This window comes from Limulus polyphemus, unplaced genomic scaffold (assembly GCF_000517525.1).
Source record: "Limulus polyphemus unplaced genomic scaffold, Limulus_polyphemus-2.1.2 Scaffold4443, whole genome shotgun sequence".
NCBI lineage: Eukaryota > Metazoa > Arthropoda > Merostomata > Xiphosura > Limulidae > Limulus > Limulus polyphemus.
In genome coordinates, this window is record NW_013670053.1 from 59,763 (window position 1) to 74,282 (window position 14,520).

Below are 14,520 nucleotides of genomic sequence, written 5' to 3' on the forward strand. Positions count from 1 at the left end.
AAATAGTAGTTCAATAAAATTTTGAATGCGGGTCAACAAACGAGATGACATGGCCTTTCACCATGACCCATCTCGAAAGGGTAAAGAGGCACGTAATATATACATACGAACTAGTGAAATGCAGGTTGAGAAAAGACCAGTACACTACCATAGTAAAAGAAGCTCATTTCATTGATCTCTACACTCATAAAAAAGAAAGTAAATAAATTTCAGAAATGCATCATCAATTAAGTAGAGGATCTTGAAGTACCGTATAAAACTTGCTACATATACATGTAACCTAGATGTTCCTGAAACTGATGATATTGAAAAATCATCTTCAGAAGAAGTAACTGTTCTGAGTTTCATGTTGATAAATCAGAATACGTCATAATCTGAACAACAAAAATTATTGTATCAATTACAGTTGAAATCTACATTTCATACGTGCTGTAATGAATTGGGTTCACCAATTACAGTTTTAACAGGTTGATGTACATTAAAATAGCTAAATTTACAAGTATGTGAAATGGTTTAAGCATAGTGACAGAATTAGAAGGATCCATCTCACACAGTGTTATTTTTTCAAAGCAATTGATGTAGTCTAAGTCATAACATAAGATTAAAACAGAGAGTTGGGCAATAAATCAATGTGACTAACTGCATATAAAACGTATTCACTTCTACAAGAGTAACTTTTCAGTTATTTGAGTCATCATTTAACCAATCAGTTATAAGAGATGTAATGAGAATAAGTAATTAAATCTAGAATTGTTTTCCAATTTTTGTATATCTTCTATTAGTTTCTTTTGTATGAAAGCAAAATTATTATGTTAGCAGAAATGGAAATATTTCTTTTGTGTTTAACTGGAATTAGTAAATTTTATTAAACAAATGTCTTTTTGGTCTTTTAAGTTATGCAGTGCTGACAGGTGCACATTTCTTTTTGCTATGTAAATGTTCTGCAAGTCCAATTAAGTCTTCATCAGATGCTAAGCTACATTAAGAATCAATAAAAATAGAAAAAACAAATGCAGTAACAAACATCTCCTGCCAGTTCTGTGATTATGGTCTGAGAAACATATTGTGAAACATTAATACATCAAATTTTTGTATAGTCATAAAAGAAGATCATTGAGAAACAAAGCCCATCAAAATTTTAACACATTTACCAGAACAAATATTATGCTTAAAGTCTAAAGTAAACACAAATAAATGTGAAATTACACAGTTGCAAGCAACAGATTACAGTCTAATTGATTGTAAGGGTAAACGTTAAATCTATTCATTTCTGGATTGTGTTGTAGAAAAGAAGAAACTGTCAATTTTTTATCCAGGAAGTCACCAAACTTTGTCAGAATATTTATGTTTACAGGGAAATCAAAAGCCAACATGTCCTGCTTTGATAAAATGTGGTCTACATGTGCATCTCTCTCTGTCTGCTGATTTTGGATATCTGGAATGTATTTATGAAAGATCAGCTTGTTTGCTGAGATTGGTGGTGCTACATTGTTTTCATTTAAGCTGATAGATGACATTTTTTGACAAAGCATTTTCTTTTAATACATGTTAGTATTAACCCATTAACTGTAGCAGGAGCAGCTCAGTTGCTGTTTTCTGACTCACAGATAAAACTGAGTTGCCATCAATCACAATTAAACGGTAATTTTTGTCATTCACATAGAATTATAGTTATATATGTGCGACTGACGGATATTTCCATCATTTGCAGCTGAACCATAGAACTTCAATGATGGAAATATCCGTCATCCGCAGTTAATGGGTTAATGAAGTAATTTTGGTGCTTTGGGTTATATTAATATTTATAGGTTTATTCTTCTTTTCTTTAAAATTCTAATTGAAAACTGTGATTGTTTCCATCCATTTCCATCCTTGTTTTCCTGATTGAAGTTATTAATATTTCTCTTTTTTTTCTTATTCTTCATTGAGATGACTTATAAGAGTTCGTTGAGCAGTAACTACTTTTATTAGAACACATATGCACACTTAAGAATTCTGTATAGATAATCCATAATAACTCTTCTCTTTAACGCAGGTGTATGGTGTATTGATAATGTATAATTGTTGCTTTCTTATGAGCTTCATCTTAATAAGATTGAATTCATTCATTTTTTTTAAAGTTAAGAAAACTTCTAGATAAAAAGATTATGAGTAAAAAGTCTTATTGTTGTGTATGCAGTATTATAATACCCATGAAATGTATGTACATTTCTAATACTTTGTTTCTAGGAGCGTCATGATGATAACTGGTTACTGGTCGATTCGAGGCCCTAACCAATTCATAACATTTGTAACCACTACTTGAAGCCATTGTTTCTTGTTTTATTTTGTATATAGTTTTGCTTGTACTACAGGTAAGCATCAAGATTTGACTGGAGTAAAAGTTCATGTGCTTGTCATACCACAAATAATGAATCCAAAAGTTTAGAACTTTAGGTGCTTTACAGTACACAAGCAAATACATGAACAGAGTATGCATGATGATTTACTTCCTGTCTGATTCTAAACATGTGAGTCAAAGAAGTATTCTTAATACATCAGCTTGGCTGAATTACTGCATGCATTTTGTTTTGAAATATAGAACTGACTTAATAATCTATTCCTGTTTGAATGTATAAGTGAAAAATCAAAACTTGCCACAAAGTAAAAAATTGGTTTAATTAATCCTATGATGTATGTCAGCTTCACAACAGTTATTAAACTTTGAAGGCTCTTAAGTCAAACCAGTTAATTGGTTTGAAAATTTTCAAACTTTGGCAACTCTACTTGTTACCATGTGCTTAAGTATGTCATTTATGAGTGTGTACCACGTTCCTGAATTAAGATTAACCATGCAATCTCAGTTGGGAAAGACCTTTGATTCCAAACTTGCATTAAAAATGACAGAAATTATACTTTTCATTCAGTTACCCACAACAATATATTGAATTTGTGAGTAAAAATCATTTCCAAATTTGATGTAACGTCTTTCTAAAACACATCTAGGATTGTTAACAGTGTCAGGGTATAGTATCAGAAGATGAGAGAATGCCATGATACACTGTATTTTCATTAGTGGAGAATATAGTGAAATTATTTGAGAACTGATTTTGAATATGTCAGGTTGTATGTTAAGTGGTCTTGAGGGAATTCTATGCACTAGAGTTAACAGGCCATGTAGAAGTTTGTCTGTTAGCTATGACAAGTTTCCTGTGGGTGACCCGAAAGTAGAAATGATACACCATAAAGGTGGATTAGGCTTATGTTTTGATAAGTTTTCTTATGTGAATGTGAAAAACTTTAAAAATATGAAGAAAATTTTGGAATGTGTCTAAATATTTAAGTATGTCTTGAACTTCAGTTTTTATCTTCAATATTGTATCTTGCTGAAGACTGAGATAGTGTTTTGTCACCGATTCTTTATTTTCCTTGTAAGTTGCTCTTCTAAGGATCACAAAAAACAGATTTTTGTTCAAAAATTTATCTTAAGTTCATTAATTGTGTTTCTTTTACAGGATATTTTCCACTCAGTTCTAATTATAATATATTGTGTTGAGTTAATATTAAAATTAAGAATGTCTCTAATGTGGTGAAGTCTTCTTGTCACACTCTAAATCACTACATATGTCAGTGAACTGGGGAAGAGCTATTTGATAATCAAAGGAGAAGTTATTGAGATAGGGGAATGGTAAATGAAGTTTACAGTTTCATCATTTCTACACACCAGTCTTATCTACATTATATTCTGATTTTGAATTTCTCTTGTCAAGAGAAGAATGTGGATCTTTTTTTGAAATTATTTATGATAACATTTGAAATAAAATAATTACTTTATAATAATATGAATTCTTAACACTGGAAACATTAACAAATGCAGGCAAAAGTTACTGCATTATTAAAAGATTTGGATTGTTTTTGAATATAAAAGCCTGTCAAATGTCTTAAAGAAAGGTTAGCCAACATTTCTTATTTTGTTGTGGCAACTGTTATGTGTTCAGGTGTCTTGTACTTCCAAAGATTGGCTAAGAGTAACAATAGACTGAACTATGTTCAGGACAAGGCAGAGAAACCCCCTAGGGTATTAGTAGTAGTTAGAAAAGAAGTTCAGAAATTGTAAGTGGTGAATGGATGATTTCAGTGATGGTTATAAATGGGAATGAATGAGCAATCACAAAAAATATGTAGAAACTGATGTGTCATTTGGTTGTTAAAGATGCTAAATTGCTGGTGATTGTTGACCTTATGTGAATGTATTTATGCATAATGATTAAAGGGAATCATACAGAAATCTGTAAAATGTTTCCAGTACATTCGACACACATTTCTCATTATTTATGTAGTTTGTGTATTTTCTAAATTCAAGCATTGATTCTATAAGTTACCTTAACAATCAGCTTATACAGGTGCTAGAGTTGAATCATATTTTGGTCATTGTAATAGTAGATGGTTATCAACTCATTAATGAGTGTTTCAAAAAATGTCATTATATTTACCTTTATATTCTCTGCAGCACTTACACTCCTCGTTATGTGGAAGTGTTTCACGGAACTTACAATTGAAATTGGAAAAATGTGTATTTTCTTTGTGCAAAATATTTCCAACAGTTTTTTTGTTCCTCCACTAATATTTTGGGTTCCTCATGGTAATTTTTGCGATTGGCTTTTGATTTTAAATTCAAATTCTATATCAATATCATTTTCAGGTGAAGACTTTCTTGTTGATTGTTCACTACTGTTTGACTTTAGGCATATTAGGGCTATAATACGTTATCATTCATAATAATGTCTGTTGGATACTACATATGACTGATAACTAATTACTCATTAGGCAAACTCCTATAATAGTTGATTTATTTTTTTAATTATAAGGCAGATCTTAACATAAGTATTGTAAATAATTACCTTTTGATTGAAGAAAGAAAAACTTGTTTGGTGAAAATTTCATATCAAGATATGATAAATATAATGAAATGACTAATAACTGTTAAATTGAAGTATCTAGAGACATTGGAGCAAAGGTTTTTTGTGTGTGTATTTCTCTTCTGTTTAAAATTATGGTTGAAAACTTGTGTTTATATTAAACTTGTTCACTTCATTTATTTTCTTCAGCAGTAATTCATTACCATGATGTAGAATGTAGACAAGAGCTGTTTATTACATTTATGGAAGATATACCTTGTTAAACTAATAGGGAGGTAGATGTAGACTGTAAACGGAAAAGTTAATATAAGCGAACAGAGGCCTTTATATTCCTGTATTCAGTACAACTAAGGTTTTTATTCAGTTGACATTATCTCTCCCAAGGTATTTTCAATTGGTTTGATATGGTAAATATTTGACAAGTATTAATGGAAGCTGTATTTAACAAATTTATTTTTTCAGCTAGTTAAGTACTCTCTTTCTTTACATTTGGTCCTGTTGTCTTCACCTTGTAAGATCTCTTATTTTAATTTGTGTAGCTACTGTTTAGGTGTTGCACACTTCTTATTTTTTCACTCTTGAAGTTTGGGAAAAGATGTTAATGTAATTTGAGAATTCAAGTGTGATGTATTTAAAAGTGAAACAGGACAAAATTTCCACCATAACTAACATTTAGGATTCAGTATTACATTAATTCCCCATTTTAAAGTGATTTACTGTTGAGTCATGGGATTTAGTTTATAGTAGAGGAAACACCTGAATGGATAGACATCATTGTTCATAACAGTGCCATATTTACCAGGTCAAAAAAAGAGATTTTGGTGTATTCTAAAATGTTTGAACTGATCTCTGTAGATAAGTAGACAACAATGCTACATCTTTACTTACAAACAATGTAAAGAAACTTATTATTGTAGTATAACTTATGTTGATAGAACATGTAATGTAAAGAAAATGCACAACCTTCTTTAGTACTGAGCCAGTTTTTAAAAATACTGGCATTATCTGAAATGTGACCAACTATTAACAAGAGAAGTATTAAATATATTACAGAAATGTGAAATATAAAGTTTTCCATGAGAAAAAAACATTCATATTTATCATAGCCAAATATCTGCATGTCTTGCTCTATATCAGTTACTCTTAGAAGAAGAAAATATATATATATATATACATCAAAATACTTCTTTTCAAGAGTACACTGCAGGAAAATTATTCAGTCTTTGCATGTTCTAAAATTTCATATGGATATCAACATTGATCTATCAGTCTTCTTGTGTGCTGAATGGTCAATCTGAGAGAAAAATATATTAAGAATAAAAATATTTCTTTTAGTGAGGTAATTTCACCAAAAACTGGACTGATTGAAAGAAACATTCCAAAGATAGGAGCACGAAGAACACAAAAAAAAAATGCATAGAGAGAGGAACATGCTTCAGTATAATTTTTTGTTGGTATTATATACATGCATGGTTTTATTGTACCATGTTGAATAAATTGATTTGAATTGAATATCTCCCCTTTAACACTTAGAGAAATGACAACTGTCAAAAAGTGCTCACTTCAGTAGTAGTCTTTTCTTGCAATCAGCAAAATGATAAGGAACAGTGGCATACAGCAGAAAAAATCCCAGCAGCTACTTAGCAAGCTCGAGCACTTTATTATGCTGGATGCACCCATTGCATCAAAACCCAAACATCTTTCCCAACAGTGTATTGTAGTCAGTCTCCTTTGCTTAAAAACAAATGCAATGCAATTTTCTTTATTGAAATAACACATGGAATGACAAAAGACAATTGTAAATGGCTCACTAGACAATCATATTGCATATACACTCTTCTCCAAGGGATTGGGTTGACTGCATATTTTATATTTATTCATCACTATTTTTAAGAAAATTACTGTTGAATCATTTCAAGAGGCATCTGCTGGTAATAATATTATCTATATGAATGAGTTAAGAAAAACTTCCTTTTGAGCAAGAGCCGATTTATAAACAAAATATTTCAGTTCTATGCATTTAATATAAAATACTTATTCACCTGTGTTGTATTTGTTTCTAAGCTATATCAGACAGTGTAGTGATGTGATAAACTTATATCTGGGTGTTTAATAATGTTAACTACTTAATGTCAAATAAGTTCACTTAGCAGACAACTACATTCTTATAGTACCAAAAGTAGTTTACTAGCTGTTCCAACCATATTTATCTCAAGCTTCAGCTTGTGAATGACCAAGCTGTCCTTTATTTGGAGGCTGTATTCATCATTGTCCCATGCTAAGATCTTAAACCAATTAGAATGAACACCATCATAACATTTTCCAAGGGCATGTTCAAGTATGTTTGACTTAATAGGAAATCTTAGGTTAGCATGTTCTTTAATTTGTGTTAACAATTCTCTTTTAGTAGAACCAATGTACCCTTGCTGACAGCAAGGACAAGTAAATTTATTAATTAAGTATGATGATTTTTTAAAAACATAAGCAACATTAGGTTCTTAATGATTAAATAATATTCACCCATGTAGGGTAAACTAATGACAAGAGGATACTTAGGCACTTCAGATATACATGGTATACTAACACTTCACTTCTTTAAGTAATTATGAAGCATTCTATCTATGATCGAAAAATCATAGAATTCCTTGATGTTATTAAATTCTTTATGCACGAACTTAATACAATACGATATTCTACATGCATGATGATATATTTTAAATAAATTTTCCTTAAAAATATTTGGAATGTAACTCAAAATTAAAGTACAAGCCTGTGAATGTTTTCTTCACATTTGAATTAACCATTATTATTACTAAATAAAGTGCCCAAAAAGGAAAGTTTATCATCTTGCTGATGTTGAACTTCATGAAATGTTCAGATATTGAAGAAATTGGGAAGCTCAATCAGTGTTCTTAAAAATAGGTAAGATGTTATTAATGTGTGGTAGTAGAGAGGTTTAAACTGTTTCAGGCAATTTTCCAACCATTGTCTTTCATGAAAACACAAAAATTTATTGGCCAAAGATGGCACCAGTCTTGAACCTTTAGAATGCTATTGACCTGATCATAGAGCTTTCTATTCACAATGTATCCACAGATACAGTTGAGATGTGTGTTTAAACCCATTGTTTGCCTGTGTTCTTTATATTTAAGAATCAGATTCCTACTTTACAACTGTCATATCACTTTAGCTCTGATTCAGTATCTCAGTGCATGCTATATAAAGAAAGCAAAATTTAAGTATTCTATAAGTTCACTGTTATTGTTTATTGGAATAAATATCTTAGTTTTATTATGACACATTAAGAGTATTGAAATCTAGATTTAATAAATAAAAGATGCAGTATATCAATGTGACAATCTTTTTTTTTTAGTTTTATTTATTGCTCACGTTTTAAAAACACTGATTCTTCAGTATCAAGTTATCACTAAAAAATGGTTTAATATTCTACTGGGAAGCTTAATAAATGATCTTTCTTTTATTTTTGTCTCACTAATGACAATGTTTCTCTTTTACATATTTTTTTGGAAGTCAATAATTTTTGTACCATTTATTTTTTTACACATCTGTGTTTAGTATATTGTTACGACAGAGGAATTACGTGACGCTGGTAACACGTAATGAGTATCTAGAACGTTCATGAAAACTCGAGTGTTTACCAGACGCCCTCTATTTCGTATATATAAGACCGGCGAGGAGTGATGGCATATATAGATAGATAATAGCAGACAAAGAGATTGAAGATATAGATGGACAATTGAGTCAAGCGCGGTAGTAAGTAAAGTGCGTGAATCGTTTGTTGAGAATTATAGTGTGTGTTTAAGTTAAAGTGACTGTGGAACTTAAGTGTATTGCAAGGTTGAATTGAGAAAGAATAAACTAGTTTTATTTGAGAAATGACTTGTATCGCTGAAGTTCTTCGAAAATAATTTTTACGGGTAATTAACAAACGAACACAGACGTAAAAATACATATGTGGATATTCTAAAGGTATACCAACACGAGAAACATCTTGAACTTTGCAGCCACTATTGTAAAAGTGGATCAACTTTTGGATAATACAATGTTTCAAACTGTGAACACCTAATTTGGACCAGGTTGATGGTAATTTGTTTGACACATACTGTAATTGTGTGTCATATATTGTAATTAAACAATTAAGGTTGTAGAGATTTAAAAAATATTAATTTCACATTTATTATTTGAAATTTTAACCCTTTATATGCAGGTTAATTGCCTTTTCCCCCATATAAATAACTAGATAAACTTCAACTGTTTTTGATATTGTAAGGACTTCCACAACGAAAGTTGGTATAAAACAATGAAAACGTTTTTAACAGTATTTAGATATAACTTACTTCAAAATGAGGTTATTCTTGAACCTATACTTGTGAAAGTTGTATTAGTGAATACTAAAGTTTAGGAGTAGATGTTTTATGAATACACACACATATTGAGAGCTTAAACTATGCTCTTTCTCTTTATTTAACATGTTATTAAAATATATTGGTTTATTTTTTTTTATATTATAAAGATTGTATTTTGTTTCTGTTTTGCAGATGGAAGAAATGGTCACCTGAAGAAACAGTCTTTTGATATGAGAGATTGTAGTGTTGATTTATTTTAACCTTTGACCTAGTCAAATTTCTGAAGCTCAGTGATGATAAAAAAACAATTTCAGTTGTGCATATTGGAAAACTTTTTCCAATTAAAAACGTTATACCAGTAGAATATTCTTGTATTTACACATATGCAAACACTTGTTACAAAAGTGATGATGATTTTGTAATAAAATGCTTACAAGAAGTTGTTAGGATGCTTACATTTTGTTTGTTTCTTCAAACTGCAGTGATAAATATGGGCTTCAATTCCAGCGATTTTGTAAAATTGTATTTTTTCTCTATGTAAAAATATTATTTTTTCTGTTATTATTTTTTACATATTACATAACAAATGGTTATATCTTTTGTTTAAAATGTTAGTATTGTGCTTATCACAGGTTACTAGATATGCCACAACATGAACTTGTACAGAGCCCAAGTCAACAGTACTTCTTAACTTTCACTGGTATATTTATAGACAAACAGCTCTTCAATTTCCAGATTTATTTTTTAAATTCACACTAAAGAACAAGACACACTTTAATATTTCTTGACTTACCTAGAGTAGTAAACTTTGGAAAATTTGAAGGATATATCCTCTCTTCGTGGTGGTATAACACTCAAAACTTGTGTGGTAGTGCTTTAAAGAGACACATACATGTGTCTATGATAGTAAAAGAGCTAAGAACTCAGTTTACTTTTGTTCACCATTTACATTATCTAGCCGTGCAGATGAGGTTTTACAGAACAATTTATTGGTATTATTGTTTAACTCCTTCCCTTATCCTTTTTTCCCTAAGTATATTCCAAAAAACATTATATCTTTTCATTATGTTTTTGCATATAGGCAAAGTGAAACAAACTATTTCATAATAGTTTGTTATAAAGTTTATTACATGAGAGAAAAAAAAATGACGTATAATAAAGCTTTTGTTATAAACCCGAGTTATCTCATCAAATATAAAAGTGTAAAGAAAATAATATATCTAGGATTATTTGCATGAAATACTTTATACATGCAAAAAACAAGTACACAACTATAAAAAAATAAGAAAAAAGACAAACTGTTAGAAAAATTTATAGTTCATTCAATGTTGTATTATGGTAGATTCTGAAGCAAGGTGTGATATAGAATGGTACATCACAATAATACCTGCTTTCTCCTCATATTCTCTTCCCATTAGCATCTTGTTTTCTTATCAGAAGCAGGATCCAAAAGTATCTGCTTGTGCTGCTGTCTTATTAGTGGAATTAATATAAAACAGAATTTCAGTCTCACATCAAGTTTACTTGGGTGAAAAATTTTCCACGTACAAGCAACCTGGTTTAACATAGTATAATAATTATTTACAAGACCACTTGGTCTGAGTGTACTCGGGATAGCCAGGGAAGTGGTTAAGGTGTTCTTGAGTTAAGAGCTGAAACACCTCTAGCAGCAAGGGTACTCAGCTGATGACCTTGGAGCAGAGTGGTCAAAGAAGTTTTATGTATTTGCCTGTTACTCATAATTAAGACTATTTTTATCAACTCTTTGGGGTAGAAGCTATTACGTAATTATTTTTTCAATGTATAATTAAGACATGATTTATTGCAGTTTTCTTTAAAAACAGGTACATTTGTATAGTGTCATTAAAGTTATTTGGTAAATTTTAATCTATTTGTACATTTAAAGATTTGAAACACAGTTCATTGGTTGTTATGGTATGTATAAAATTAGTCTTTACTGCTGATAAGATAAATAAAGTTACTATTTCAGGTGCTGTGCAGCCTTTGTTATTCTTGCATAAAAGCAATCTTAATTCATGAAGTTAAATGTGACAAACATAAGTTGTTTTAATAATTTACTGAAATGCAGTTTAAAAACATTTTAAAATTCTGGTTGTACTTGTATCAGTTTTATCTTCCTTAACTTTTTTATAGGTAAGAATTACAAAGAAATGAAACATTATTTAGGGCCACTGATAAGTTAAATGTATCTTATTTGAAGTATACAAGTAAATATCCAGCACTGTTGAATGTAATAAATAAGATATATACATTAATCATTGTATTTAAAAGCTACAAACTAAAATTTCACCTTACACTTTGTATGATAAAGAGAGAAATTTAAATACAAAAATTCTCAAGGTGCTGAGAAATGTGTCTTAGATTTGTCATATCTTTTTTAATTCAGGATGAAATATATTTTCTTTGAAAATATATCATTTTTAAATGTTCTGTAATAATAACCTTAATGAAGAATTAAAACAATTATTTTGAATACGTACCAGTTGATATTTGTTAGATGACATCTGCTAACTTGTACATGTGTGTGTTAGTAACAAAGGTTGGTGGTTACTTACATGTTATATTTTGCATTTTCTCTTTAAACTGAGATTAAATTTATATCAAAGATTTTCTTGGCTATTCTTTTTATGTGTTTTCTGCTTTTAAATTAGTTAATAAGCTATTAATTACAATATGAATTTGTTGAAACAAAGTTATTCATCAGCACTTAGATTTCTAAGTTTTCAAATGTATTGATAAATATTTGCAGATATCAATAATATGTCTAGTGTCCAATCCCCTCAAATAACCATTTCTGTGAAAATTCATATTATAGCATAAAAAATTAATTCTGTGAAATAGACCAAACAAGAAAAACACGTGTACATGAATGTTAGGCCTACCATTACAACTACTTGTGTACATGAATGTTAGGCCTACCATTACAACTACTTGTGTACATGAATGTTAGGCCTACCATTACAACTACATGTGTACATGAATGTTAAGCCTACCATTACAACTACTGGTGATTTTCCTTCTTACAATTAAAACTACACATGCTTATTGTACACTATTCTTGTCGTACAGAAGGATACAACTGGTAGAAACTGCTCTGATGAGCATCTTCAATTTTTACATTGAAATTGGAAAAATTATTAAGTTTATAAACTTTACAAAAATAACATAGACACAACAAAGAAAAATTATGTTCTTCGAGGCTGTCTTTGCACACTTACCCTTGAGAAAAGTAAAAATGTAAGTGCATCATTTATTTTTAGGAAAGTATTAACTTCCCTTTTAAACTTGTAAAGTACTACCCTACATTATGGCTGATGGCAACTCATTCTATAAGCTAAACACCCTGTTAAAATGCCACAATCAAATGTTGTCAAAAGAAAAAGTAGCAACCTGTTTTAATAATAGAGCAGTTGTGTGACTGAGCTGCTTACTTCTAGAATAATGCATTAATATTTGTACATACAGGATTTGATATATGCTGACTTAATATTTTAAGAGAGGCAAATAATCTCACCAATTCTTACCCTTTAAATAATGTGGACAAGATATGTCCTGAAGCAATTGGGTTATTTTCGAGGGAATTTACAATTGCTTTGACGTTTTTAGGAGTTTTTAGTAATTTAGAAAGTTTAAGAATAAAGTTAAATTAGTAGTTGTGTTTTTTGTAAACAACTAAAAAACGTGGATGAACTAGAAAAACAAGGTTAAGCTAGTAAGATGCATTGCCTAGAAATGAGATGAGTGTACTAGAACTTGTGACAGGTTGACCTCAACCCTTTAGAACTAGGAAAGTCACAGAAAAGTTTGGTTTAGTGAGTGATATCAGCGCTTTGAGGTGATATCACTTACAGCACATGGGTGTAGTGGTACAAGTAAGTAGGTGACCGGCTAACACAACCTAACTGTAACCAATTACTTGAGAGTTATGGTTTTGGAACAGCCCGGGGATTCCCATAAAGCGTGCAATAGGATCACAGGACTACTTGTGGGTGATGCTGTGTCCTATTTAGATGATTGAGATAATACACAGAAAATTTGCTTTATAAACCCATGTCAGGGGATGAAAAATCAGTTCTCCGGGATTCAGAAGAAGTTACTTTGAAGTGCTGAAGGTTTCTAACGTTATTTGATTTCCGAATACAACACCATTGTAAGTAAACTTCAGTCAGTTAATACCAATATTTTGTAAAATGTTATGTTGAAATATATCTGTGTATTAATGAAAGTGTATACTGAAGATAGTACAAGTATTTTAATTGAGTTAGAAGCCATTTTATGTTTGTTTGTCATAAACGAAGTTTTGTCTTTATCAACTGTTAGTTAGATGAATTAATGATTAATAAAAGTTATTGTAATTGTTCACCATTGGCCTGAGACTTCAATTCTTTAGTCTAACTGTAAACTACCTCTAGTTAGCGACTTGTGGCTCCACTCGTCATGACAAATCCTCCAATAAATAAATTTGGTGTAACGAGTAGTTTTAATTGAAACTCCAACAATTAAGCCCACCAGGGCGCTATTCATTACAGCTGGCGCAGTCTCGAGGATTTTTGGAGTAGTTAACGACAGGTTGGTTTGAGTAAAGAAAGCCGGAAAAAATAAGAAAGTCAGCCAAAGTACTATAAGTAATGTAAGTTAGAAATAAGTAGTTATGGCTACTGCTGGTGTAGATACAACTACAGAAAAGGGTGGTGCATGCACCACAGTCGATAGAAGGGCTGATGCTAACTACAAAGCCGCAGCAGAGCAACCTGCACAAATAGGGCCACACGGCACATCACACTTAACAAGTGCAGTACCGCTGTATCACAATAGTGCAAATGAGGATGTCGAAAGCTTTATAGACCCTTTAGACAAAGCAGCTAGAATATCGGGCTGGACTGATGCCCAGAAAGCTGATATATTACATCTAAGAAAAGCAGCAGAAGCTAAACGTTATATTAGAGCTTATGGTGAGCTGTGTGAAACAACAGACTATCAATATCTAGTGCATAAGCTAATGGAAGAGTATAGGACACGAGAAACTACTAATGTAATCTTAACAGAAATGCACAACCTATATCAACAATGTGGCGAGTCAATCCGAGTTTTTGGACATAAGTTACAAGAGTCAGGTAATAGATTGTGCAGGGCTGCAGCACATCCAAGTGAGAATATGCTGCAAGATACTCTAAAATCTGAGTACGAATGAGGGCTATATAGTAATGTAGCTAGAGGATATGTAAATGAAGCAA

At 30.9% G+C, this 14,520-nt stretch overlaps 1 protein-coding gene across 2 annotated transcripts in view; it reads left to right on the forward strand.

Annotated features, from left to right (window-relative positions):
* Positions 1 to 13,648, forward strand: part of LOC106471157 (snurportin-1-like) — a 45,641-nt gene extending 31,993 nt beyond the window's left edge. For both annotated transcript variants that reach the window (XM_013931746.2, XM_022399768.1), the window contains exon 10: positions 9,458 to 13,648. In XM_013931746.2, the coding sequence (XP_013787200.1) occupies positions 9,458 to 9,478 (21 nt within the window). In that variant the 3' untranslated portion in view covers positions 9,479 to 13,648. The remainder of the gene's footprint in view (positions 1 to 9,457) is intronic.
* The last annotated feature ends 872 nt before the right edge of the window (positions 13,649 to 14,520 follow it).